Source organism: Myxocyprinus asiaticus, chromosome 4, assembly GCF_019703515.2.
Source record: "Myxocyprinus asiaticus isolate MX2 ecotype Aquarium Trade chromosome 4, UBuf_Myxa_2, whole genome shotgun sequence".
NCBI classification, from domain to species: domain Eukaryota; kingdom Metazoa; phylum Chordata; class Actinopteri; order Cypriniformes; family Catostomidae; genus Myxocyprinus; species Myxocyprinus asiaticus.
Genome location: NC_059347.1, coordinates 15233082 through 15257333, shown reverse-complemented (window position 1 = coordinate 15257333; position 24252 = coordinate 15233082). Strand labels below are relative to the sequence as shown.

The window sequence follows — 24252 nt, the reverse complement described above, 5'->3', positions numbered from 1 at the left end:
CATGGTTTAATCTGGCCGCGGCTCATTTATCCTAAAAGCGTTCTTTTTTTTTTCAGTGGATAATTCAGTTATCTTGCATTGGGATCTAACGCGTTTCCACAAGCATTTAACATGCTCAGGGTTGCCAGATAAGAGATGCAAATCCCCCTAATTAGAGATTTATACTTGGACAAATTTGCAGTATCCTAATGTTATACTTATTTTGTGCAGTCTGGCAACCATGCATGCAAGTGCGCTCTTTCTTGCTCTCGCTTTCCCCTTGAACATACTTAGCAACACCCCGTGTCCATTCTCGAGGCTGCTTGGTGCTACTAAGTTTGTGAGCAAACCTTCTCAGTGATGAACTTTAATAAAATATAAACAAAGATCATCATTGACATTCGGAGGGGTAATCATTGACTCACGAGCAAAAGCAAGCGACGGATGAATATGTATTTTTTTATTTGAGTAATTTAGAAATGTTGAAGTAATCATTTATCATACTCATGAACAGGGCTGTAGCTAGATGGGTGAAAGGTGGTAATGATTCTAGGGGCCCACAGGTCCAGGGGGACCCCACACTAAATTCTAAACTGTATTTTTTAATAGGAAAGGGGCCCAAAGCAATATAAAGTCAGGGGCCCCAGAATACCCAGCTACGGCCCTGCTCATGAAGCCTGTTTTATTCAGTTGTGTGCTAAATGGAAAGCCAAACCATTGACGAGACACGCATCATGACCCTTTTAGCACGTAAACGAGTAATGTTTTGAGAATAAAATAAGTAAACTGGCTCGCTTTGCGACAAACATTAAAAGTGCTATAATTGTTTTTTGTTTTGTTTTGTAAAACAGACCCCAGTCCCATCCGTCACATATACACTTCAGAAAATTAAGTACACAACTATTTCTGGGCTTAAAAGATACAAGAACCAAATCGATGCGGAACTTTCTATCTCAAAAGGAGTAGATACAATGTGGCCCCCTATGTATTACTTAAAGCCCGATGTGGCCCCTTTACCAAAATAATTGCCCACCCCTGCTCTAAAGGCTGTGACTTAAACATTAGCACACACTCTGAATTAAATGCTTTGAAAGCTTGTTTAATGTTGTGTTGATTATGCAGCCTTTGTTTTAATGTTGCCTGAAGCACTGCAGCTCAATGTGTTTGTCTTTGGCAGCTTGGGCGCTGGTGGATCTGAGGATGGAGGACACTGTAGAGGTTTATATGGACGAGACTGCAGAGATCCCCTGCCTGTACACCTTCACCGAGAACCCAAGTATGGTGATGGTGCAGTGGTTTGTGGTGAGTCCAAAAATCTCTCACGCACTTTCAGTCTGTACACTCAATGCATTGCTGATAAAGCACATATTGAACACTAAATTCCATTTCTCATCCTCGTCAGCGGGTTTCTGGAGGTAATCGTATGAGGATCTCCTACAGCGACCTGACTATGCAGAAGGTTGATACCAACACAAGCTACAGCAATCGGATCACTGTCAGGTCAAACAGTGATGGAGAAACTCTGACCGTTCAAGATGTTAAACTATCTGATGAGAGAGAGTTCTTCTGCCAGGTCAGTGGGATGGCAGCTGGCAACGGAGAGGGCAAGACGCTCTTAAGGGTGTTTGGTAAGGTTCTTCTGTTCCAGAACATTCTCATAACACTGTGTCCTAACTACTGTAGTTATGACGTGATAAACAAACAATAAATGCTAAATCACTTCAACGTTAATCAGAGATTCTGTCCTAACCAACCACAACTGCAAAATGTTGTTGGTTGCTTGTTTTCTGTGGATTTGTTTGGAATAGATTATTATTGTACTACTTTCTGAATACTGTGCATATACTGTACACTGTAGGTTCTACTGCCTGCTATTTTTAAGAATAGTAAGTGAAACACCCTGTCTTCGCCGGACACGAGCGATGTTGCGCTTGAGGCTGTCTACACTGGACACGTCAAAGCGGATGTTCTAAACGGTTTTTAACTTCTTGTTGGCAAGAGTAGTGCCAGCACATACAGCGCAAAATAGAATGGGGCATCCGTTTACTGTCAACCACTTGCATCTGGTGTAGACAGAGTGAAACAGTAGGCATTATTCCATTGTATGCTGCATTATCACGTGACCTCACTACATTTGTCACATGACCTCATCACTTTACATGATTAATTTAGCGAGTGATGCCCATGTGTTGTTTTGGAAATAAAAACGGTTATATTGCTTGTTTAATTTAATTTTGTGTAATTATGTTGTAACATTTGGAAATCCGATCAAATAATGAGAAAAATTTGGCTGGTTGAAAAATTACTTCTGGTTGCCTTTCTTTGTTGCTCTACCTGTAGTGAAATCTCATTGGCCCAAAATTCTAAATCAGATATGACCTGACTGGCAGTGATATGAGTGATTTTGTCGCATCTCACAACATTTTCACTTTCAGTGTTAACAGAGAAATTACTTGTCGTTCAAAAGTTGACGCATCATGCCTGGTTAAGACACGGTGTAAACTTGTTAAAAATGATGGTGTTATGGAGGCCTGGGTAGCTCAGCGAGTATTGACGCTGCCTACCACCCCTGGAGTCGCGAGTTCGAATCCAGGGCGTGCTGAGTGACTCCAGCCAGGTCTCCTAAGCAACCAAATTGGCCTGGTTGCTACGGAGGGTAGAGTCACATGGGATAACCTCCTCGTGGTCGCTATAATGTGGTTCTCGCTCTCGTTGGGGCGCGTGGTGAGTTGTGCGTGGATGCCACAGAGAATAGCGTGGGCCTCCACACGCGCTACGTCTCCGCGGTAACGCGCTCAACAAACCACGTGATGAAATGCGCTGGTTGACGGTCTCAGACGTGGAGGCAACTGAGATTCATCCTCCGCCACCTGGATTGAGGCGAGTTACTATGCCACCACGAGGACTTAGAGCGCATTGGGAATTGGGCATTCCAAATTGGGGAGAAAAGGGGAGAAAAATAAATAAATAAATGATGGTGTTACTTGTCATTTTCAGCCCCTCCGGAGCCTCCTGTGATTGAAGGTGTTCTGTCTGGAATTTCTGTGTCTGGAAACTCTCCAGCTAAGGTATGTCATACACCCAAATTTGCCCTGTGTGCATATTCAGTTGTTATTTAATAGACAAGTCAATTATGTATCTGGTGAGTTTAAGCTGACTTGTCTTTTATTTGGTTAGATTGCATCATGTGAGACCAGAGACGGCTTCCCCAAACCAAACATCACATGGTACCGTGATCACATCCCCATTCACCCTGTTAATGGCTGTGAGTAACATTTATATGTTTCACATGCACCTTGTGTAAACCTAAATAGATAGTGTACTCAAAAATTATCATTCTTTCATCAAACTCGAATGACTCTCTTTCTTATACGGACACAAACAAAGATATTTTGAAGGATGTTTGAGGTGTTTTTCTCCATACACTGTAAGTCTATGGGGCCTAAAATGTTCAAGCTCTAAAAAGGACATAAAGGCAGCATCCACACGGCTCCAGTGGTTTAATCCATGTCTTCTGAAATGATACAATCGCATTGAGTTAGAAACAGACCAAAATTTAAGTCCTTCTTAACTATAAATCGTATTCATTTATAGCTAGTTCACACACTTCCACACGCTTAAGCATGCACAGAGCGCTGTACACAAATCAGACACAGTGTGCCAGGTTAAACGTTTTCACGTCCAGTTGGGCTATTTTGAAATGCAGACACAAGTTAAAATGAAAGTTGTTGGTTGAGTTTGTTTGGGATACTTTTAAATGTACTGCAGTCACCAAAAGTTTGGTGATAAACACTAGAAATGAAAATGCAACGTCTTATTGATGTATAATGTAACTGGGATTGAGTGCCTGGAAAATTCATGCAGCCTCAAAGCATCACCATCTTGAAGTCTGCACTGTGTTTCAGTTTATAGTGAAAAGGACTAATTCTATCGCTTCAGAAGACTTGGATTAAACAACTCAAGTCATATGGATTACTTTTATGTCCTCTTTGGAGCTTGAACGTTTTGGACCCCATTGACTTAGTATGGACAAAAACACATCATGCTGTACATCCTTCAAAATATCTTGTTTTGTGTTCTGCAGGGAAAAGAAAGTCATGTGAATTTGATGAGTAAATGATGAGAGAATTATCATTCTTCCTATCTATCTATCTTTCTGTCCTCATTACTACAAAAAGTTTCCTTTGCTATATAATTCAGTTCATATGCCTTTTTAAGTTAATATTAATTTTAATGAATATAAGTAATATATACGGTGGCTGTGAAGTGCAAAAAAAATCAACAAAAAAAACAACAAAAAACAACGGCAAATCCAAAGACAAAATAACAATTCAGAAACACATCAACAAATCAGAAAACATAACAGCAAATCAGATAACAAAAGAGCAAATCAGAAAACACAACACCAAATCCAGAAACAAAACAACAAGTCAGAAAACACAACAGCAATTCAGTCGAAACGGAAAGGGTAGGTACCATAGCTTCTCACCTGATTGGCAGTGTGGAGAAAGTCCTTTCATCAGGACTGGTTCTCTGCCCACTTGTGTGATTATATCAAAATTGATTACAAATGCTCAATTACTGAAAATTGTGAGTAGTTTGTCACTCAGTAAAACAGTAATGGGACACCTTATAACACAGAGAGCAAAAACAGTGAGCTGGAAACGATAGTTTTAGGTACAGTGTTCATCTTCCACGTGTAAGGGACCGTCTAAAAATTCCACAAACTGCGTTAAAACGCCAGTGTCCAAGCATTCATTCGATTGACTTGCATATTTTAACATAACAAACACTGTTATTAAATAAGCATTTTCTCATTCTAAAGGTTGTAGTAGACTGCTGGCGTGATGGCTCACTTTCTACATTTGAAGCCAGCATGTCCAATAATGAGTACAGTGTTCAATTATTTTAGAAAAAAAAATTGCAGAATTTTACCAAGATATTATTTTCAGATTGTAAAGGTTGTAGAAGGCCACTATTAGATATGCTGACTTACTCTATGTCAGATTTTCCAAGGATGTTGAATTGTACATATACAGTATTCAATTATATTAAAAAAAAAAAATAATAATAATAATAATAAAGCAAATTAAAACTAAACAAAAAAAAAAAAACAATGTAAGTTAGTCATTCACACCAATGGCAGCCTGCTACAACATTTGTAATGTAAAAATTACATTTTGATTAATTTTAGTGATGTTTTTTTTTCTAAAAGAATTGAATACTGTATCCATATAATTAGATATACTTGGAAAATCTATTCATTGGCAGCAACCTGAACATTTATAATTTAGATTTTTTATTTTATTTATTTATTTTTTTTACAACAGGGTTTTTTTGCAAGTTAGAACATGCAAATTGTATGAAAGCTTGGACGGCACCAAAGTTTTAGCGCAGTTTGTGGACTTTAAGACGGTCACATATGCACTAGATGAACCGTGAGACCACAGATGAACATTGTACCTAAAACGAACTTTTCCCACTCGCTGTTTTTACTCTCTGTTTTATAAAGTTTCATGTTACTGTTTTCCCGAGAGAGAAAACTCTTCAAATGATTTCGTTTTTCAGTCAGTGACCTTTTGGCATGGATTTTGATATAATCAGTGAACCAATCCTGAAGAAATGTCTAGGTCTCATTCACACAGAAGCTATGGAACCTACCCTTGCCGTTTCGACTGAATTGCTGTTGTGCTTTCTAACTTGTAGTTTTGTTTCTGGATTCGCTGTTGTGTTTTCTGATTTGCTCTTTTGTTATCTGATTTGCCATTGTGTTTTATGATTTCTTGTTTTGTTTTGCATTTCATGGCCACCGTAAATATACATGACTCAAGAACAGCAACAGTATGGCTGTTCAAAAATCCAGCAGCTTAATTTTAACATGAAAACAAAATTGCCCCAATGGACCCTTTTCACAGACTGCGATGTACCACAGATACGATGAGGTTTCTAATACAGCTGCTGAGAGCGTGACAGTAAATTTGTCATCTTCGCTCTTCTGACAGTCCTAATCCATTGCTCTGAATTTTTTTCTTAATTTTGAAAGTTGTGGAAATGTAATAGTGACGTTTTCTTTTTATGAAGTGCAAATGTGTAAAAAAGAGAAAATGTGAAAGCAAAAATGATATTTGCCATAGTCTCCCATTCCTGGTCTTACTGTGAATTATATATCTGTCCACATAAAAACTTAAATCAAAATCTACTAACTTGCTCTGCCTCTGAATCAACTTTCATTTTTTTGCCCGACATCACCAAGCCCTCTTATTTTTCAGCCTCCCCTCAAACCTCCAACTAGAAGTCTTCGCGGGACTGTTTTTTCCATCCCGCACTCTCCCGCTCCCGCAAGTTTCTATCCCACACACGAACGCTCCCGCTGAATTTTACTCCCATGTTCACCCACTCGTAGTGAATTTCTTCCCAACCACTCCCATTCCCGCAACCCTGCATGTAGGCAAAAGCCATACAAATAGACAACAGTTGTACACAAGTAACGTTTTATTTTTCTGTTATTGCTATTATCAGATGACGTGTGAAATGATGCCCATCCGACTTGCCTGAGGTTGATTTCTTAACACTAAACTGACCATTTTCCTGTCCGAGTTTCACATCCTTTGTTGACACAGATAAATCACCCTCCGAAGGGCCTTTTGAAGGGAGAACAATCATGATAGTCATGCAGTAAGATTGCTTCATACTGAATTTCCAATAAAAATGACTTTAAAATTGAGTCCCTAATGACTCATATTTTTGAGCCCCACACCTTTTAGTCTTTCAGTGCTCTCACAGTGGATGGTAAAGTCTTCGAAGAGAATAGGGCATAGGGATGATCACTTCAGAATGGAACGCAGCACTCTTTGCTCTTCCATTTTTCTAAAGCCCCGTTGACTACCTGCATAGCCTGCTCTAAATACTGGATTATTTGATGCACATGCTGTGTGCACATTTTCAGTTTATTGTTATCAAAAATGAATTAATTGCAAAATAATTATTATTGTTTTGTTTTGCATCAGAAATTAATAATATATAAAAAGAACATGTCTACATTGGATTTTTCAGGCTCTTCTCTGACAGCATGCTTCCGCACACAACTATAAGTCCAGTCCGCTTTGAACTCGAAAATTGAATCTAATTGGGTCCGGCGGGTCCTGTGGGAGTTCCGCGGGAATGCAGACCTCTACCTCCAACCATGATCCAATCAATTTAAATCCCACCCTTTATTTTTTTCTCATAGAATATCCTGTGTCACTCCAAAATATGTCACATTACTGAAGTAAAATGCATTACAAACACTGATTCGTGTTGACTTTTAGGTGGTAGCTGGCTTTACATGGTTTCTAGCTGGTCCTAGCTGGTCATTTATAGTCAATAGCTGGTCCAAGCTGGTCAAGTTGGTTCATGAGCTGGACTGCTGGTTTTGTCCTGGTTTCGTACATTAAAGCTGTTAGATCACCTTGGACCAGCATAAATCCAGCTATTATGGCCTAAGAAGCAATACCACCTTGAAGGGTTAGTTCACCCAAAAATGAAAATTCTCTCATGATTAACTCACTCTCATGCCATCCCAGATGTGTATGACATTCTTTCTTCTGCAGAACACAAACAAAGATTTTTAGAAGAATATCTCAGCTCTGTAGGTCCATACGATGCAAGTGAATGGTGATCAGACCTTTATAGTTCCAAAAATCACATAAAGGAAACATAGAAGTAATCCACTTTCACTTTTACATCTGAATGTCACATGTGGTGCCTGTTTAGCTTCACTTTCACAAATGAAAATGAAAGTTAACGTGGAGATTTAGAGTAAAAAAAGGACATAAAAATTGTTCTGTTTCTCACCCACACCTATTATATAGCTTCAGAAGACATGGATTAAACCACCTGAGTCGTATGGATTACGTCTATGTTTCCTTTATGTGATTTTGGGAGCTACAAATGTCTAGTCACCATTCACTTGCATTGTATGGACCTGCAGAGCTGAGATATTCTTCTAAAAATCTTAATTTGTGTTCAGCAGAGGAAAGAAAGTCATACACATCTGGGATTACATGAGGGTGATTACATGATGAGAGAATTCTCATTTTTGGGTTAACTACACTTTTAAATTGGTGCTGGAAGGTGTATATCACAATTGCAAATTGAGCTCTGTTGCCATTAATGTGTATGTGTGTATCTGTTTGTGATGATCTCAGTGGTGAACATTGTAACTCTAGTCATGAAGGAATCCAGTGGTCTGTATACCGTTCAGAGTGATCTGCATTATAAAGTGATTAAGGAAGACAAGGATGTCCACTTTTCCTGTGAGGTCAGCTACTTTGTCCCAGGAGCTGTCAGGACATCCGAGTCCAAAGGAGTCAACATTACTGTTCATTGTGAGTCCTTTTCTGATTGGATGTTCTCTGTCAGTCATTTGTTCTAGCAAAGTGCGTTATTATGACTTGCCCTAACCAGACTCAACACAAAAAAGCGATGTGGCAGGCAATATAACATACAGTATTGTTGGTCTCTTGTTCTCTATTTCTGTATGTTGTGCTGGGCTCTGCACACAGTGAAATCTTATTGGTCTAAAGTCCTGTTCCATCATATATGTTCTGAATGGCTGTGATGTGTCCCTTCACACAGCTTTTTGACTTTCATTGTGGACAGAAAAATGATTTGATGCCGAAAAGTTTGAGACACATCTGGTTTGGACAAAGTAGGACCTGCAGTTCCACAAAAGTTTCATGTTTTATGTCTTCCAGATAACTTCAGTAAAAGTCACGTGTAACAGATTATTTCAACTTTACTTATCTTACTTCAAAGTAGAGCTGCATTTGTCATGACATGGCTACAAAATTCTTTGCTTTGTCAGTGCTGACTAAATTGTAAGAATTGCGTTGCCCTGGCAAGACTTGTCTGAATGCACTATGATTCATGGCCTCTGGGTCTTTTTGTATGTGCGTATGTCCTGTAGACCCAACGACCAGCGTCGAGCTGTGGAGAGAATTGCCTGAGGGCTTGGTCAAAGAGGGGGACACAGTGGAGATCCGTTGCCAAGGCAACGGGAACCCCCCAGCACCCATCACTTTCAGCCGAGAACAAGTGAGAATGAACTCACTTTTTTTCTTTTATTCTGACCATTTTCTTTCTGGATGGGAGGCTGTAAAGCATTGAGAAAAGCATGCATATGCGACACCTGGCCCAGACAATGTGCTTGATATGAACAGAGTTAACTGACTTTATGTAACTTTATCGTATCTTGAATGCAAATGACTGTAGAATGACTTCTAAATATGGATGTTGAATGGTTAGTTTAGCATACTGACTTGAAAAACGTATTAATAAAAACTTGAAAAACTTAACTAATATACATTTTACCCTTGAGGTCCACTTTTAAAGGGATAGTTCACCCAAAATTGAAAATTCTCTCATCATTTACTAACCCTCATGCCATCACAGATGTGTATTACTTTCTTCTGCTGAACACAAACAAAGATTTTTAGAAGAATATTTCAGCTCTGTAGGTCCATATGTGCAAGTGAATGGTGACCAGAACTTTGAAGCTCAAAAAAGCACAAAAAGGCAGCATAAAAGTAATCCATATGACATGGTTTAATCCATGTCTTCAGAAGCGATATGATATGTGTGGGTGAGAAACAGATCAATATTTAAATATTTTTTTACTATAAATCTTCACTTTCACTTCCAAATTCTTCTTTTGTTTTTTGGCAATTCAGATTCTTCATGCATTTCACCACCTAATGGTCAGAGCTGGTCAAAGGTGGAGATTTATAGTGAAAAGTAGTTACATTTTGGTCTGTTATCATCCAAAACCGATTAGATTCAGAAGACATGGATTAAACCACTGGAGTTGTATGGATTACTTTTATGCTGCCTTTATGTGCTTTTTGGATCTTCAAAGTTCTGGTTACCATTCGCTTGCATTGTATGGACCTACAGAGCTGAAACATTCTTCAAAAAATCTTAATCTGGTTTTCTGCAGAAGAAAGAAAGTCATATACATCCGGGATGGCATGAGGGTGAGTAAATGATGAGAGAATTTTCATATTTGGGTGAACTATCCCTTTAATGTTGGTCAAGGTTTACTGCACCAATAACAGCTGTACGAGAGTTTTTCACGACCATTATCCACCTTCTCTCTGATGTTTAGAACAACAGGTTTTTTGGTACTGTACCTAAAAACTTGTGTGTAATCACACTATTCACATATGAAATGAGTAACAATGCTTACTCACGGGATTCTGGATTGCTGTTGTGTCCAGTATACTTCTATAACTAAATTGTGGCAGGTTTTAAGTGAAATTCAGAAACATGCAGCTCTATAAAGTGACTTTAGATTAGTTAAGAAGCTCTAAGGGAACCTCAAATGAGTGTATGCCTCTTAATTTCAGTGTAATAGACATTAGACATTTTTTGTCTTTGTAATAGTCCGATGTGGAGCTGGAATCCTTTCAGGGTCTGCTGGTTCTGAAGGCGGTGTCTCGGGCAGACAGCGGTGTGTATGAATGTCACTCTCTGGACCAGGATGCACTGGATGAGGATGAGGTGGTGGAGACCATGCAGCTCACAGTACACTGTGAGTTATTCAGCTTACCGCAGTCCCAGTCATATACCACATTGCACTCTCACTATAAATCTACTCAGCAGTCCCTACATTCAGTAGTGTGTTCTGTATTTAATGTGTTAATGTAATCTGGCATCCTTGCGGTAAAACGGGGCTCCGTGTAGGTTGGGGAGTGTCCATGGAATGGCCCAGGTGGTCCGACGGCAGCACGCGCTCCCCACCTTGGTCCGAGGCTCGTGGGGCAGCGCCGTCCTTGGCGGCCTGTCTTCCCAGGCCCGCGGCAGGTGAGAGGGGAAGGCGGACCAGCCTCTAGCCCGTTGGCCGCAACACGTGCTGTCCTCCCTGGTGTCGCATCTAATTAGTGCCGGGGGTCCAAGAAGCGGGTCCGGCAACGCATCTAACTCAGCTGAACACTCTCCGATCTGCTCCTGGGCCTATGAGGATGCCAGTGTGTGCACACATGGAGAATAGAAGCCGGCCTCCCGAGAAGAGGGGCGCTCTATGTTTTATTGGCAGCAGTGATGAGGATAAACACACAATCAGGTGTGCCTCATTTCCCCGCTGCCCAAACAAGGCTTATTAATTATCCTGCCCACTCCCGTTGTGAGCCTGGCTGAAGGACGGCCCTCAGAGGTGGGGCGACAATGACGAGAGGGAGGGACATTCGTCCCTTGCTTATTAATCGAATTGAATTATTGTCAGAACAAGCTTTTACACCTCTGTTAAGTAGCTATTCAGTGCCTAATTTGGGAGTTCTGTAATGTAATTGTTTTGTGTTCCATAGATTCCATAGACCTTTATTAACACAAAATTGTAATATTCATTATCAAGGAGAGCATACAAAGAGAACTTAGGTCTTAACACAAAAGCATTGATAGTATCCACTGTCAGAAGAGAACACGTTCTCTCAAGTTGATTTTAAGGCTGTAATAAATTAGTCAATTCTCACAACAAGGTTTTAACTCTGAATTGTTGACTGTTTATGTGTGTTTGTGCAGATCTGGACCCAGCTGTGGTGGTGCCCAAAGACTCAGAGGTCATGCTGAAAGGGGAGAGTCTGACAGCCACCTGCAATGCGCTGTCATCTTTAGAGACCTCTACTGTGTGGTTTAAGGTAACACTGAAATGAATTCCCCATTCACAGATTCACACTTCCATTCAGCACTTTAGACATTCTCATTCACTTTCTGTTTGTGCTTTATAGCTTCTTTTAAATCCATCTATTCCTCTCTATATTTGTTTGTATCCATTTGTGTGTGCAGGATGGACTTGAGATCGGAAGAGGACACATACTGCAGCTGCACGATGCCACGTTTGACACCGCAGGACAATACGACTGTGAGGTGACAGTACCGTCCCTCCCAGGCCTACAGACCAGCGGTTCTGTCAATATCATTGTACAGGGTAAATAAGAGCTCATCAAGTAACTAAAACAGATGAAATTCAGGATCAGAACGCAGTCTACTCATTCTACTATGTAAAGTCCTATAAAGCATTTGTAGCCTTATAGCAATTAATCAGCATTTGCGTGATCCTGCATATCTAAAGCTGTGTTACTGGATATCGTCCCCCAGGTGCGCCTCAGATGAAGGATGCAGAGAGGGAGATTGAGCTGACAGAAAGAGTGGGGGTGTGGGTAAATTTGACCTGTGAGGTGAGAGGTCACCCCAAACCCGCCATAACCTGGAGCATCACTGGCAGTCAGGTAACATACACAGCTTATCTACCAGCTCTCTGACCTCTGCTCATGTTACAGGGAGTTTTCTGGATTGACGCCTTTGTCTTGTGTGTGTGTGTGTGTGTGTGTGTGTGTGTGTGTGTGTGTGTGTTTTGCATTCTCAGAGCTGGCGTGAGGTGGTTAAAAGAGAGACGGCGGATCAAATCTACAGTGTTGTGATGCTTAAAGTCAGTGCTGACACTGTGGCCACCTGCAACTCATCAAATGACTTTGGAATAGAGACAGAGACATACAACATCAGAAGCAGTAAGACTCAATTTTATTCTTTTATGTACACCAACTGTTTGCCTTTGACTTTGGCTGCTTTTTTATTATTTTAGATCCTGCTTTTGAGAGTACCTCTGCTTTATAATTTTTTTGTTTTGTTTTTAGTTTTTATAAATTGTTTAAAAAAACTTAAAAGAATAAGTTAAAATAATAATAAAAAATCATCATCAGATTTATAATGCATTTTGCCATGCCATTTATTTTGAACTTTCAAGTGAAAGTTCACCCAGAAATGAACATTCTGTCAACATTTACTCATCCTGTGTGACTTTCCTTTTGGAACACAAAATAAGATATTTTGAAGAATGTAATTGCTGCTCTTTTCCATACAATGAAAACGTATAGGGACCACAAGTTGACAAGCTCCAAAGAGGGGAAAAAGCACCATAGAAGCACCATAAAAGTTGTCCAAACAACTCATGCACTACATTCAAGATCTTTTGAGTCCATATGATCGCTTTTTAAGGAACTGAGCATACATAGTTATTAACAGAAAATCTTGTCCTTCATCATTGCTCTCAAATCTCAGCTTTTTGAAAACCCCTGGTCACAAAAGGAGAAATTTTGAAGAATGTTCACACTGCTCTTTTTCATATGAGCAGTGTGAACATTCTTCAAAATTTCTCCTTTTGTGTTCCATGGAAGAAAGAAAATAATTTTTTGGAACAACACTGGGGTGGGTAAGTGTATGTTCATTTCATTTTTTTGGGGTGGGGGAATGAAATGAACAATATGAATTAATAAAAATGGAATAAAAAAACACTCACCTGGAGCACTCACCTGGAGCTAACATGGAAACCAGTACTGACAGCATTAGGTTAACGCATATATATAGTATAAACTCGGAGTCTACATAAAGGCTATCGCATTTTTATTATTTCACGTGTTATTCTGGAAAAACGAGTGGTGAAAATTGGCTTTCGATAAAATGCGCTCTGTCGGTGTTCAGAGACTTAAGGCCCTGATATACTTCTGGAGAAGATCTTCTTCGATCTTTGTTTAGGGGTAAAAAAAAAAAAAGGTTCAAAATAGCTGACAGTTGAATTCAGACACCTGTCAAAAGTAAACCCGTTTACCTGTAAATGTGTAAACCTTAACAAATAAGACATTAAAATTTGTCATCAATGACTTTATACCTCATTGTATAAGTAGAATTCAGTAAAAGAAGCTGTTTTATCTAATCAGTGATGATTTAAAGTAATACAAATGCAGTAGATAATGTGTCATTTGTCTTGTTTACATTCTGAGTCAATGGCACAAATGCACTAACACGCTATTCCTGGCCATAATATGCGCCGATTACACTCTGTTTCTGTAATTTATGATGACTCTGGTACTACTGAAAAAATGAATGTATAACAGTGTTAATGGGTAAAATACAGACAAAAGAATGATGATAAGAAAGGCATATCTTACTTTGGGCAGATGAGACTCTGAACGCCGGTGTGTTCATGTTGACTGATCATAACTGACTGCACGGGAATTAGCTGTCGGCCTCAAAGTAGGTGGAGCTCCAGGTAACACCTACTGATGACGTTGACCAATGGCAGTAAGAAGGTGTTTAGCAGTCAGTAAGAAATTTGCCTACCACCGAAACAATCTCAAAAACACCTTCTTTTTGGCCAGATTTTGTTCAAAATCACGTCACACCCGTTCATTCTTCAATTTCGTATGTAGTATATCGGGGCCTTTAATGCACAAACAGACATACTGATCTGATGAGCTTCACGCATCGCTCCACATTTTTTCTACCAAAAAAGCAGATCAGAATACCTAAATACTTACGAGTATAAATTAATACGTATCCACACTTGGCTTTGCTTGAATCTTCTCTCATCCAACACCTCAACAACTCACACATCCACAGCGCCTCCTAATGGATTTGTATTTGGAATTGTAACTGTAAGACGGGGTGACGTATAGAGAGAACAGTGTAATTCAGCACTGCTCAAGGCAGGCAAAAGCGGAAAAGAAAATGTATTTGCTATATAATTTGTGTGCACATCCCTTGTTTGAATTTATTTGATTGTTAATATTTGGTGGTTTGTGAATTAAAAATGTTAATGTTGTCCCTTATGTTCCCCCAGTTCCGTTCTCTCAGACTCCAACAGCGAGAAAAACTTCAGGTAAAAATTCTTTCTGTTCTGTTAGAAAGGATTGCTAGTTTTAAACCAACTCCAAGTTCAAAACCAATCCCAAAGCCCATCCCAACCAATCAATGAATGATCAGCTGAAGTACTTGAATAATTCATAGATTTTATATGGTGAAGCCTCTGCATTAGCTCGGTTAGCTTGGCTCTTCGTGCCAGCCTCTGGGCATATTTAAAATTCTGAGTGAAGAAAAGTCATAGAGCAAAAAATGTAAGCAAATATTGAAGCAGACATTACTTCAGAAAACAAGGTCAGATCCAGCACCAAATGTTTTTCCAAGATGAATTTATAATTAGTTCAATGTGAATATTTAAACAAATGTTTTGAAGTGCTGTGCTAGAGCCGCGACTGTTAAGCTGTTAGGGTGAACATTGTGGTAGCGGCCTGCTATTTTACTGAGTATATTTAACTCATAAAATTCATTCCCAGACAATTGTTTGTGGTCTCTTTATGTTTATTTATAGCATTTGATGACGCTTCCTCAGAATGGCGCTCCATAATTTGCTTTATTTGACTGTTAGGACTCATCTCATTTTACTAAACCGCTCTCATTATATGTTTCACATTGTTCATACCAAACTTGTCTCATTTATAAGGTCATACATCCTTGTAATGTGGCACAAATTTTGAATTTAAATGTTCCACCCATTGTTTATGTCAAAAAATACAGTGAATTTGTCCATTGCTCTTAACATGATCTAGTATGGTATTTCATTTGCGTTTCAGTGAATGTATTTATACTTTTATTGCATTTCAGCATGGATTTATTGTCTTTTGTTGAAATGATAATTGGTCATTGGTTATCAGATATCAGTTAGTCATACTAATGTTGACGTCCTTCATTCTCTCTCTCCAGTGGATAATAGTGGTGTGATTATTGTGGTGATCATTGTAAGCATTCTGCTGCTGGCCATCCTGGGCAGCATCTTCTACTTCCTGTATAAAAAGGGCAAGTTACCTTGTGGACGCTCAGGCAAGCAAGAAATGTATGTAAAACTGTTTTTCCTTTCCATCTATTTTAATATCACTGTGTCATAGGGTTTGGAACCAAGAACCATTTTTTATTTTTTTTTTAAATTCGGAACTGGTTCCATGTTTAAAAAAATACCAGAACCGTAAGATTTTCATGACATTCCTGAACATGCATTTACATTGTTAACATTTCCTGAACATGCATTTTTCCACCAATGCGGAAGAAACACTTTCTGACAGTGTTTCCTGCGGCGCTATTCAGTGGCAGCGCTGTCCGTCTACTGAATCTACAGCACAAAACACACAACGCGACCAGTGTTGTCTGATTCCTGAACAAAGGACTCTTATGAGCCGATTCTTTTGAATCTACAGCATCAAACAGACTAGTGACTAGTGTAGTCCGATTGCTGAACAAATGACTCTTATGAGTTGATTCTTTTGAATCTACAGCATCAAACAGACTAGAGACTAGTGTAGTCCGATTGCTGAACAAATGACTCTTATGAGCTGATTCTTTTGAATCTACAGCATCAAACAGACTAGAGACTAGTGTAGTCCGATTGCTGAACAAATGACCCTTATGAGCTGATTCTTTTGAATCTACAGCATCAAACAGACTAGAGACTAGTGTAGTCCGATTGCTGAACAAATGACTCTTATGAGCTGATTCTTTTGAATCTACAGCATCAGACAGACTAGTGACTAGTGTAGTCCGATTGCTGAACAAATGACTCTTATGAGTTGATTCTTTTGAATCTACAGCATCAGACAGACTAATGACTAGTGTAGTCCGATTGCTGAACAAATGACTCTTATGAGCTGATTCTTTTGAATCTACAGCATCAAACAGACTAGTGACTAGTGTAGTCCGATTGCTGAACAAATGACCCTTATGAGCTGATTCTTTTGAATCTACAGCATCAAACAGACTAGAGACTAGTGTAGTCCGATTGCTGAACAAATGACTCTTATGAGCTGATTCTTTTGAATCTACAGCATCAAACAGACTAGAGACTAGTGTAGTCCGATTGCTGAACAAATGACTCTTATGAGCTGATTCTTTTGAATCTACAGCATCAAACAGACTAGTGACTAGTGTAGTCCGATTGCTGAACAAATGACTCTTATGAGTTGATTCTTTTGAATCTACAGCATCAAACAGACTAATGACTAGTGTAGTCCGATTGCTGAACAAATGACTCTTATGAGCTGATTCTTTTGAATCTACAGCATCAAACAGACTAGTGACTAGTGTAGTCCGATTGCTGAACAAATGACTCTTATGAGTTGATTCTTTTGAATCTACAGCATCAAACAGACTAGAGACTAGTGTAGTCTGATTGCTGAACAAATGACTCTTATGAGTTGATTCTTTTGAATCTACAGCATCAAACAGACTAGTGACTAGTGTAGTCCGATTGCTGAACAAATGACCCTTATGAGCTGATTCTTTTGAACCTACAGCATCAAACAGACTAGTGACTAGTGTAGTCCGATTGCTGAACAAATGACCCTTATGAGCTGATTCTTTTGAACCTACAGCATCAAACAGACTAGTGACTAATGTAGTCCGATTGCTGAACAAATGACTCTTATGAGTTGATTCTTTTGAATCTACAGTATCAAACACGCACGACCAGTGTAGTGCGATTCCCCAACAAATTAATCTTATGAGCTGGTTCTTTTGAATCTACAATTCGAAACACACAGCACAACCAGTGTAGACCGATTCCTGTACAAATGACTCTTATAAACCTGTTCTTTTAAATCTACACCACAAAACACACAGCTCGACCAGTGTAGTACTGAGACTTAATCAGTTACTGACTGGTTGTTCAACAACATGAAGTCATATACAGGTGCATCTCAATAAAATAGAATGTCGTGGAAAAGTTCATTTATTTCAGTAATTCAACTCAAATTGTGAAACTCGTGTATTAAATAAATTCAATGCACACAGACTGAAGTAGTTTAAGTCTTTGGTTCTTTTAATTGTGATGATTTTGGCTCACATTTAACAAAAACCCACCAATTCACTATCTCAACAAATTAGAATACATCATAAGACCAATAAAAAAAACATTTTTAGTGAATTGTTGGCCTTCTGGAAAGTATGTTCATTTACTGTATATGTACTCAGTACTTGGTAGGGGCTCCTTTTGCTTTAATTACTGCCTCAATTCAGCATGGCATGGAGGTGATCAGTTTGTGGCACTGCTGAGGTGGTATGGAAGCCCAGGTTTCTTTGACAGTGGCCTTCAGCTCATCTGCATTTTTTTGGTCTCTTGTTTCTCATTTTCCTCTTGACAATACCCCATAGATTCTCTATGGGGTTCAGGTCTGGTGAGTTTGCTGGCCAGTCAAGCACACCAACACCATGGCCATTTAACCAACTTTTGGTGCTTTTGGCAGTGTGGGCAGGTGCCAAATCCTGCTGGAAAATGAAATCAGCATCTTTAAAAAGCTGGTCAGCAGAAGGAAGCCTGAAGTGCTCCAAAATTTCTTGGTAAACGGGTGCAGTGACTTTGGTTTTCAAAAAACACAATGGACCAACACCAGCAGATGACATTGCACCCCAAATAGTCACAGACTGTGGAAACTTAACGCTGGACTTCAAGCAACTTGGGCTATGAGCTTCTCCACCCTTCCTCCAGACTCTAGGACCTTGGTTTCCAAATGAAATACAAAACTTGCTCTCATCTGAAAAGAGGACTTTAGCCCAGGTAAGACGCCTCTGACGTTGTCTGTGGTTCAGGAGTGGCTTAACAAGAGGAATACGACAACTGTAGCCAAATTCCTTGACACGTTCGTGTGTGGTGGCTCTTGATGCCTTGACCCCAGCCTCAGTCCATTCCTTGTGAAGTTCACCCAAATTCTTGAATCGATTTTGCTTGACAATCCTCATAAGGCTGCGGTTCTCTAGGTTGGTTGTGCATCTTTTTCTTCCACACTTTTTCCTTCCACTCAACTTTCTGTTAACATGCTTGGATACAGCACTCTGTGAACAGCCAGCTTCTTTGGCAATGAATGTTTGTGGCTTAAACTCCTTGTGAAGGGTGTCAATGATTGTCTTCTGGACAACTGTCAGATCAGCAGTCTTCCCCATGATTGTGTAGCCTAGTGAACCAAACTGAGAGACCATTTTGAAGGCTCAGGAAACCTTTGCAGGTGTTTTGAGTTGATTAGCTGATTGGCATGTCACCATATTCTAATTTTTTGAGATAGTGAATTGGTGGGTTTTTGTTAAATGTGAGCCAAAATCATCACAATTAAAAGAACCAAAGACTTAAACTACTTCAGTCTGTGAGCATTGAATTTATTTAATACACGAGTTTCACAATTTGAGTTGAATTACTGAAATAAATGAACTTTTCCACGACATTCTAATTTATTGAGATGCACCTGTATAGGCCTACACATTATGAGTTTTGTTGTTAACAGTGGAATTGTATAAAAAATTTATGAAATAATTTATCATATTTTCTGCTTGTTTAGAATATTTATTTAATGTAGTTAGGACAAATTATTGAATTTAATTTATGCCTAGGTCTTTGAAAAGTCAGTATATAGTCTTTGTTAACACCTTTTGCAAGAATTGTATTACATTTATTTCAGTTTTGTATATCTGCTCTGTTGAATTCTGAAATGACTGACTGCTGAGAATAACCACAATATACACTGAAGGGGACAAGTCCCCTCCAATAATCAGAAATGGCCAGATTGTCCCCCCCAATAATTGATATCCTTGTTGCTGTTCTGCTGCAGTTCATTATGCACCACTTGTCATTATTGTCTTATTGTCATTAAGTTGTTGCAGGAATAACATAATGGTTTAAAAAGTTACAATGTTTAGTGTGCTCAGTAGTCTAACACCGCTCATCAATGTCATATGAGAAAGCCAATCAAATCGATGAAGGCGGGACTAAGTGAGAATCTTGTGGTTTATTCCAGCGGTGCGCATCAGTGTCAGCAGTTCAGGTTAAGAGTGTTTGTGTCATGTAAGATGTCAGTATATAACTAAACATGCAATATTTGACCACAGTTTTATGACTGAAATGTTGTACAGACCTACAGTAAATTACAGTAATACAGTAATGTACAGTACGTGATTCGTATGTCATTCTTAATTTAAATATTAAAACATTAACGGAGCAGTTTTCAGCATATCAGGCACAAGACAAAGAGTGAATGTGTGTATATTCTAAAGGAATAGAATGAATGTGGTTATCTGGGAAGCTTTTGAAGGAACTTTTTAGAAAATTCACTTAATATTGTCTTGATCTATAAATGATCTATAACACAAAGTAGAGCGTTTTCACTAGAACATGGTAAGACCTGTGACTTGTGGCCTCAGTTGAGTTTTTAGGTTGTGGCAACCAGTTAAAGGAGTAGTTCACCTAAAAATGGAAAATGTACTTTTACTCACCATCATGTTAGTCAAAACCCATATGCTGTTACTTTTTCTTGGAACATAAAAATAGATATTTTAAGCAGCTCTATTCCATAGAATAACAGTTTGTGAGCAGGAAAAAGGACAAATACTAATAAGCACTATTAAAGATTCAGTATAAAGACATCATAACAGTAGTCCATATGACTCGTTCATTATATTCCAAGATTTCTGAGGCCACACAACAGCTTTGTGCTGTATGGACTACTTTTATGATATATTAATAATGATTTTTGTTTTCTTTGGACCTTGACAGTAGTGCTCAATATGAACTGTTTTTGTATGGAAAAGAACAGCATTCGGGTTATTGAAGAAAACCACCCACCCCCAAAATGGTTTGATTAACCCCCCCCTTCAATGTTCAAGACATGGTTACGACCTTGCTGCTGAAGGCAGTAAATGCAACAACAACAAAAAAATGCATTTCTTATTTCCAAAATTTTCTGCATCAAAATTTAGGATTTTTTAATGGAACCATTAAGATGAATCAGAGCCAGAATTGTTCAGTTCTTTATGATTCCCATCCCTACTATGTCAGTTACATACAGTAAATGAATATGGCTTTCAAGTAAATTTTTTTGTTAAATTTACCAAGATAATACCATTTTTTGGACATACTTGGTAATAACATGGTTTTCTTTAAAGTACATTGTAAGTACTTTTGGAGTACCATGTGAATGTTTCATGAATATGGTAATCATTTAGTACCATGGTATATATCAAAGTACCATGGTATTAACATTAAAAACTATCAGTTTTCCATGGTAGTGTCACAGTGCTTTATGTATGGGTAATTTGATAAGACTAGTCTTTAAAGTTTTTGTCATGTTCTAACAGTGTTTGCAAGGCAGCAGTGTATTTATTTTCCTCAAACATTATTGTTAGGAGTTTGTTCTAAACCACATGATTTAACCTGACAATGGCAGCGCCGCTCCAATGCAGCATTTCATTTACACATACCATAACTAAAGCTTAAACTTAAACTTTTTTGCTGCCTTGCAAGCACTGCTATTTCCTTCAGGACTCTTGTACAGTAAAACGTCATTGAATAATTTGTGCAACCAAATGGTTCAGTCTGGTGTATCAGTATGTTAATCTCTACAGCATTAATGCCTACAGCACCAAGGAGAAGACGAACAAGGATGACATTGTTGTAGAGATGAAGGCAAAAAAGACGGAGGAGTCGGTGCTACTAAAGGGAGTCAACGGTGAAAACAAACCACCCACTGACCAGGTAAATGTGAATACTGAGATTTCAAGAACTAAATCATTAGTCAAAGATTAATGATCATAGTGGGTAAAGAAAATTTAAAACTGAAGTGTGCGATTTCTGTGCCCCCACTGTCACCAAACAGAATTGCAAAAAAATCTGTTTTCAGACAGATTTCATAAAACTCTCCCTGTTTTCCATTGGTTGACAAACAGATAGTCCCGCCCCAAACTCATGCCATTGGTCGAACCAGTGTTGCTGTTTCAAACTGGATAGGCTGCTCAAACAAACAGAGGAATGTTTTGATAGTGCCACAAACAAAAATGGCTTACTTATAATTTTAACATCGAAAACATTACACATCAGCAATTATAAGAATGAGATTACCTTGTTTTTTTGTGTTTTTGTGGTCTTTATTTTACCTGAACTAACATTATTTTTTACTACTCTTTCCTGGGGTAAAGAACACTACTCCTAGCTCATAAACCGGAGGCTTACCAGCGATTAAAGACCCTATTTTGTACCTGGCCCAACAATCAAGTCTTAAGACCTGGAGGACTTCTTGTGCAGCAGCCATCTTTTCTGGATTAAGTGGACTGTACTTCTGTTTCTTGTTTGTGAGCAGCAGCATTCACATTTGGGTAAATAGGACTTAAGCGAGCTGATCCATAAAGGAAGATCGGTCTCCTTTTTCTACTGACTCTCCAACGTGTGCTTTTCTTCAAATGTTGACCAGTTCAGGCCATTTGACCTCATTCATGAAACACAAGCAGAACAAAGTCCTGTGTAAATTGTTTGTGAAACCATTCTTACGTAAATTGTTTCATCGTCAGTTTACGCCAGAACGGTTTTAACAATTCTGCTTGTTTTATGAACGAGACCCAGTGTCACAATGTCCTTTTTAGACATTAGAAATGTATATAATATAAATATATTTAGTTACCGATCCTACTTGTGACCTTTGTGTGCTTTTAAGCTCTGTTCAGCAAGTATTTTAGTTTCTGTACTTTCATAACAGCCCAGAAAACATAAGAAGAAAAAATGTTTGGTTTATTAATATCAGTTGGATTATTAGTCAAATTTCTGAAACATATGACATAAAACTAATTTCGTTTTATATGTACAGAACCGTTATTCATATCTTGTAATATTCCAGTAATCCCAAAGGACCAAAAAGTAAAACTAAGCTCAGTGTTAATTTAACGTTAGATGTTGTAATTTAAGTAAAAACATTACCTAAGAGACATTGAGAATAACATCGATATACCCATACCATATCATATACCCATAGCCCTTTACAATAAGAAACCCTGTCCAACTTAAAACAATAAGTCATGGATTCAACCAATACCAAAATGATACATGGTCCAACTTCATCAAACTACTGCAGAACTTTTGTACTGTTTGTAAATAGTCGTAGGGAAGGAAATTGTAGGTCTTTGTGTTTTGACTGCTGTGGGAAATTGTAGCTCCCTCTATTTCTGCCTCAACTGCAGTGCCTGAGGAAATGTGTCTTCATTTCACCTCAATGTTAGTTACACTGAAATCTTTGTGTTGCGTCTTGTATGTTTTGCGCATGTCTCTGTATTTGGTGAAGGGGAAAGTGTTGTTTCCATAAATTGCCATGAATATTTGTACGTTTTATAAAGAGAAGCATTATGTTTTAGCCTGAAAAGTTTTGCTCCTTGAAGAAATGTTTTGTTTGATACCATTTCATTTTTAGGTTTGGAAAAGTGCATTTGTAAGATCCATGCATTACTTATTTTAATGTACATAGTTTATACTGTTTCACAGACATGATGTTGAATTTGTTCAGTAAGGAGTCAGGAGGACGTGATGCACATACGTGATGCACAGTACATACTAATGACTATTATTTCCAGCCCCTAAAACCATACTTGGACAAATCATACAGTTTTTCATTATGGCTGGACTCATGCATTATGTGAGCCGCACATCTTATGGTTAAATTCCAAAAATTAAGAAAAGTAGACTCATTTTGAGCATTTTTGTGTTACATTTTTTGCCGTTTAAAAGACATGTTCACTTAAAAAGCCTTTGCATTAATAGATGTAACAAAAACACAGGCACTTTTTGGTTTGCAAGAGTTGCATTGGTAAAATTGCAGTTCATCGGTCTTTATGTTTTCTAAAGATTAGTGCCAGACATTTGAGACTATTGTCAGAACACTGTTAAACCACTGCATATTACACTGGCCTGTAGACCTTTCCTTACCTGTCCATGTGAGAAAAAAAACATGTTTTATTAGCAGAAACTATCATTATCATTGTAGAATGTTCACAAACACAGTAATGCCATGTTTCATGTTGGTTGTAAGTTAAGTACTTGTGGTTTGATGCTTGCATTTTGTATATAATTGTTTCTCTTTTTTTTTTTTTTTTGGCAAAAAAAAAAAAAAAATACAAATAAAGATATGCTATTCAATGTCTGTTTCTGGCTTCTTGGAAACATTCACTGTAATGGATATTTTTAGATGCAAACCAAAGAAAATTGAATTACACATGCCTGGTCAGCCAGCTCTTGGTCCAGTTGTGTTTTCTTTGGCGCACTTTAATTCAGAAGTGCAGAAAGTGTCTTTACAGAGTCCATCTGCTGAAGTAAGCTGTCCTGCACTCACTGCTCTCTGCAGACCCGGGGTGTTGTTTTTTTTAAACCACAGTTTACATGGTATCTTTTATTGAGACCACTACCTACAAAGGGCAATCTCACAGAATACACTGCTCTTAATTGTTATAAAATATTCTATAAAGTGTTCATAATTGCAGCGGTGGAAGTGCTGAATAGCCCCTCTTTGCTTATAAACAAACTTCTTGGCTTATTTTTAAGGTGTCTGTAGCTTATATTTAATAGTGTTATACTTACAATCTATAGCCTATAAGACACAATGCACACACAATGCCAGAAAA

The 24252-nt window shown here is 38.4% G+C and overlaps 1 protein-coding gene across 3 annotated transcripts in view; it reads left to right on the top strand.

Annotated features, from left to right (window-relative positions):
• The window catches only part of LOC127439857 (cell surface glycoprotein MUC18-like), a 90225-nt gene extending 66366 nt beyond the window's left edge, over positions 1-23859 (top strand). The window contains exons 2-16 of one of the 3 annotated variants that reach the window (XM_051696122.1): positions 1157-1281; positions 1382-1607; positions 2977-3047; positions 3157-3244; positions 8187-8345; positions 8927-9054; positions 10402-10549; positions 11536-11651; positions 11800-11941; positions 12112-12242; positions 12380-12521; positions 14630-14668; positions 15550-15679; positions 21220-21349; positions 21790-23859. In XM_051696122.1, the coding sequence (XP_051552082.1) occupies positions 1157-1281; positions 1382-1607; positions 2977-3047; positions 3157-3244; positions 8187-8345; positions 8927-9054; positions 10402-10549; positions 11536-11651; positions 11800-11941; positions 12112-12242; positions 12380-12521; positions 14630-14668; positions 15550-15679; positions 21220-21349; positions 21790-21810 (1796 nt within the window). In that variant the 3' untranslated portion in view covers positions 21811-23859. Of the gene's footprint in view, positions 1-1156; positions 1282-1381; positions 1608-2976; positions 3048-3156; positions 3245-8165; positions 8346-8926; positions 9055-10401; positions 10550-11535; positions 11652-11799; positions 11942-12111; positions 12243-12379; positions 12522-14629; positions 14669-15549; positions 15680-21219; positions 21350-21789 lie in introns of all 3 variants that reach the window. The other 2 variants (XM_051696120.1, XM_051696121.1) reach the window with 2 other exon arrangements.
• The last annotated feature ends 393 nt before the right edge of the window (positions 23860-24252 follow it).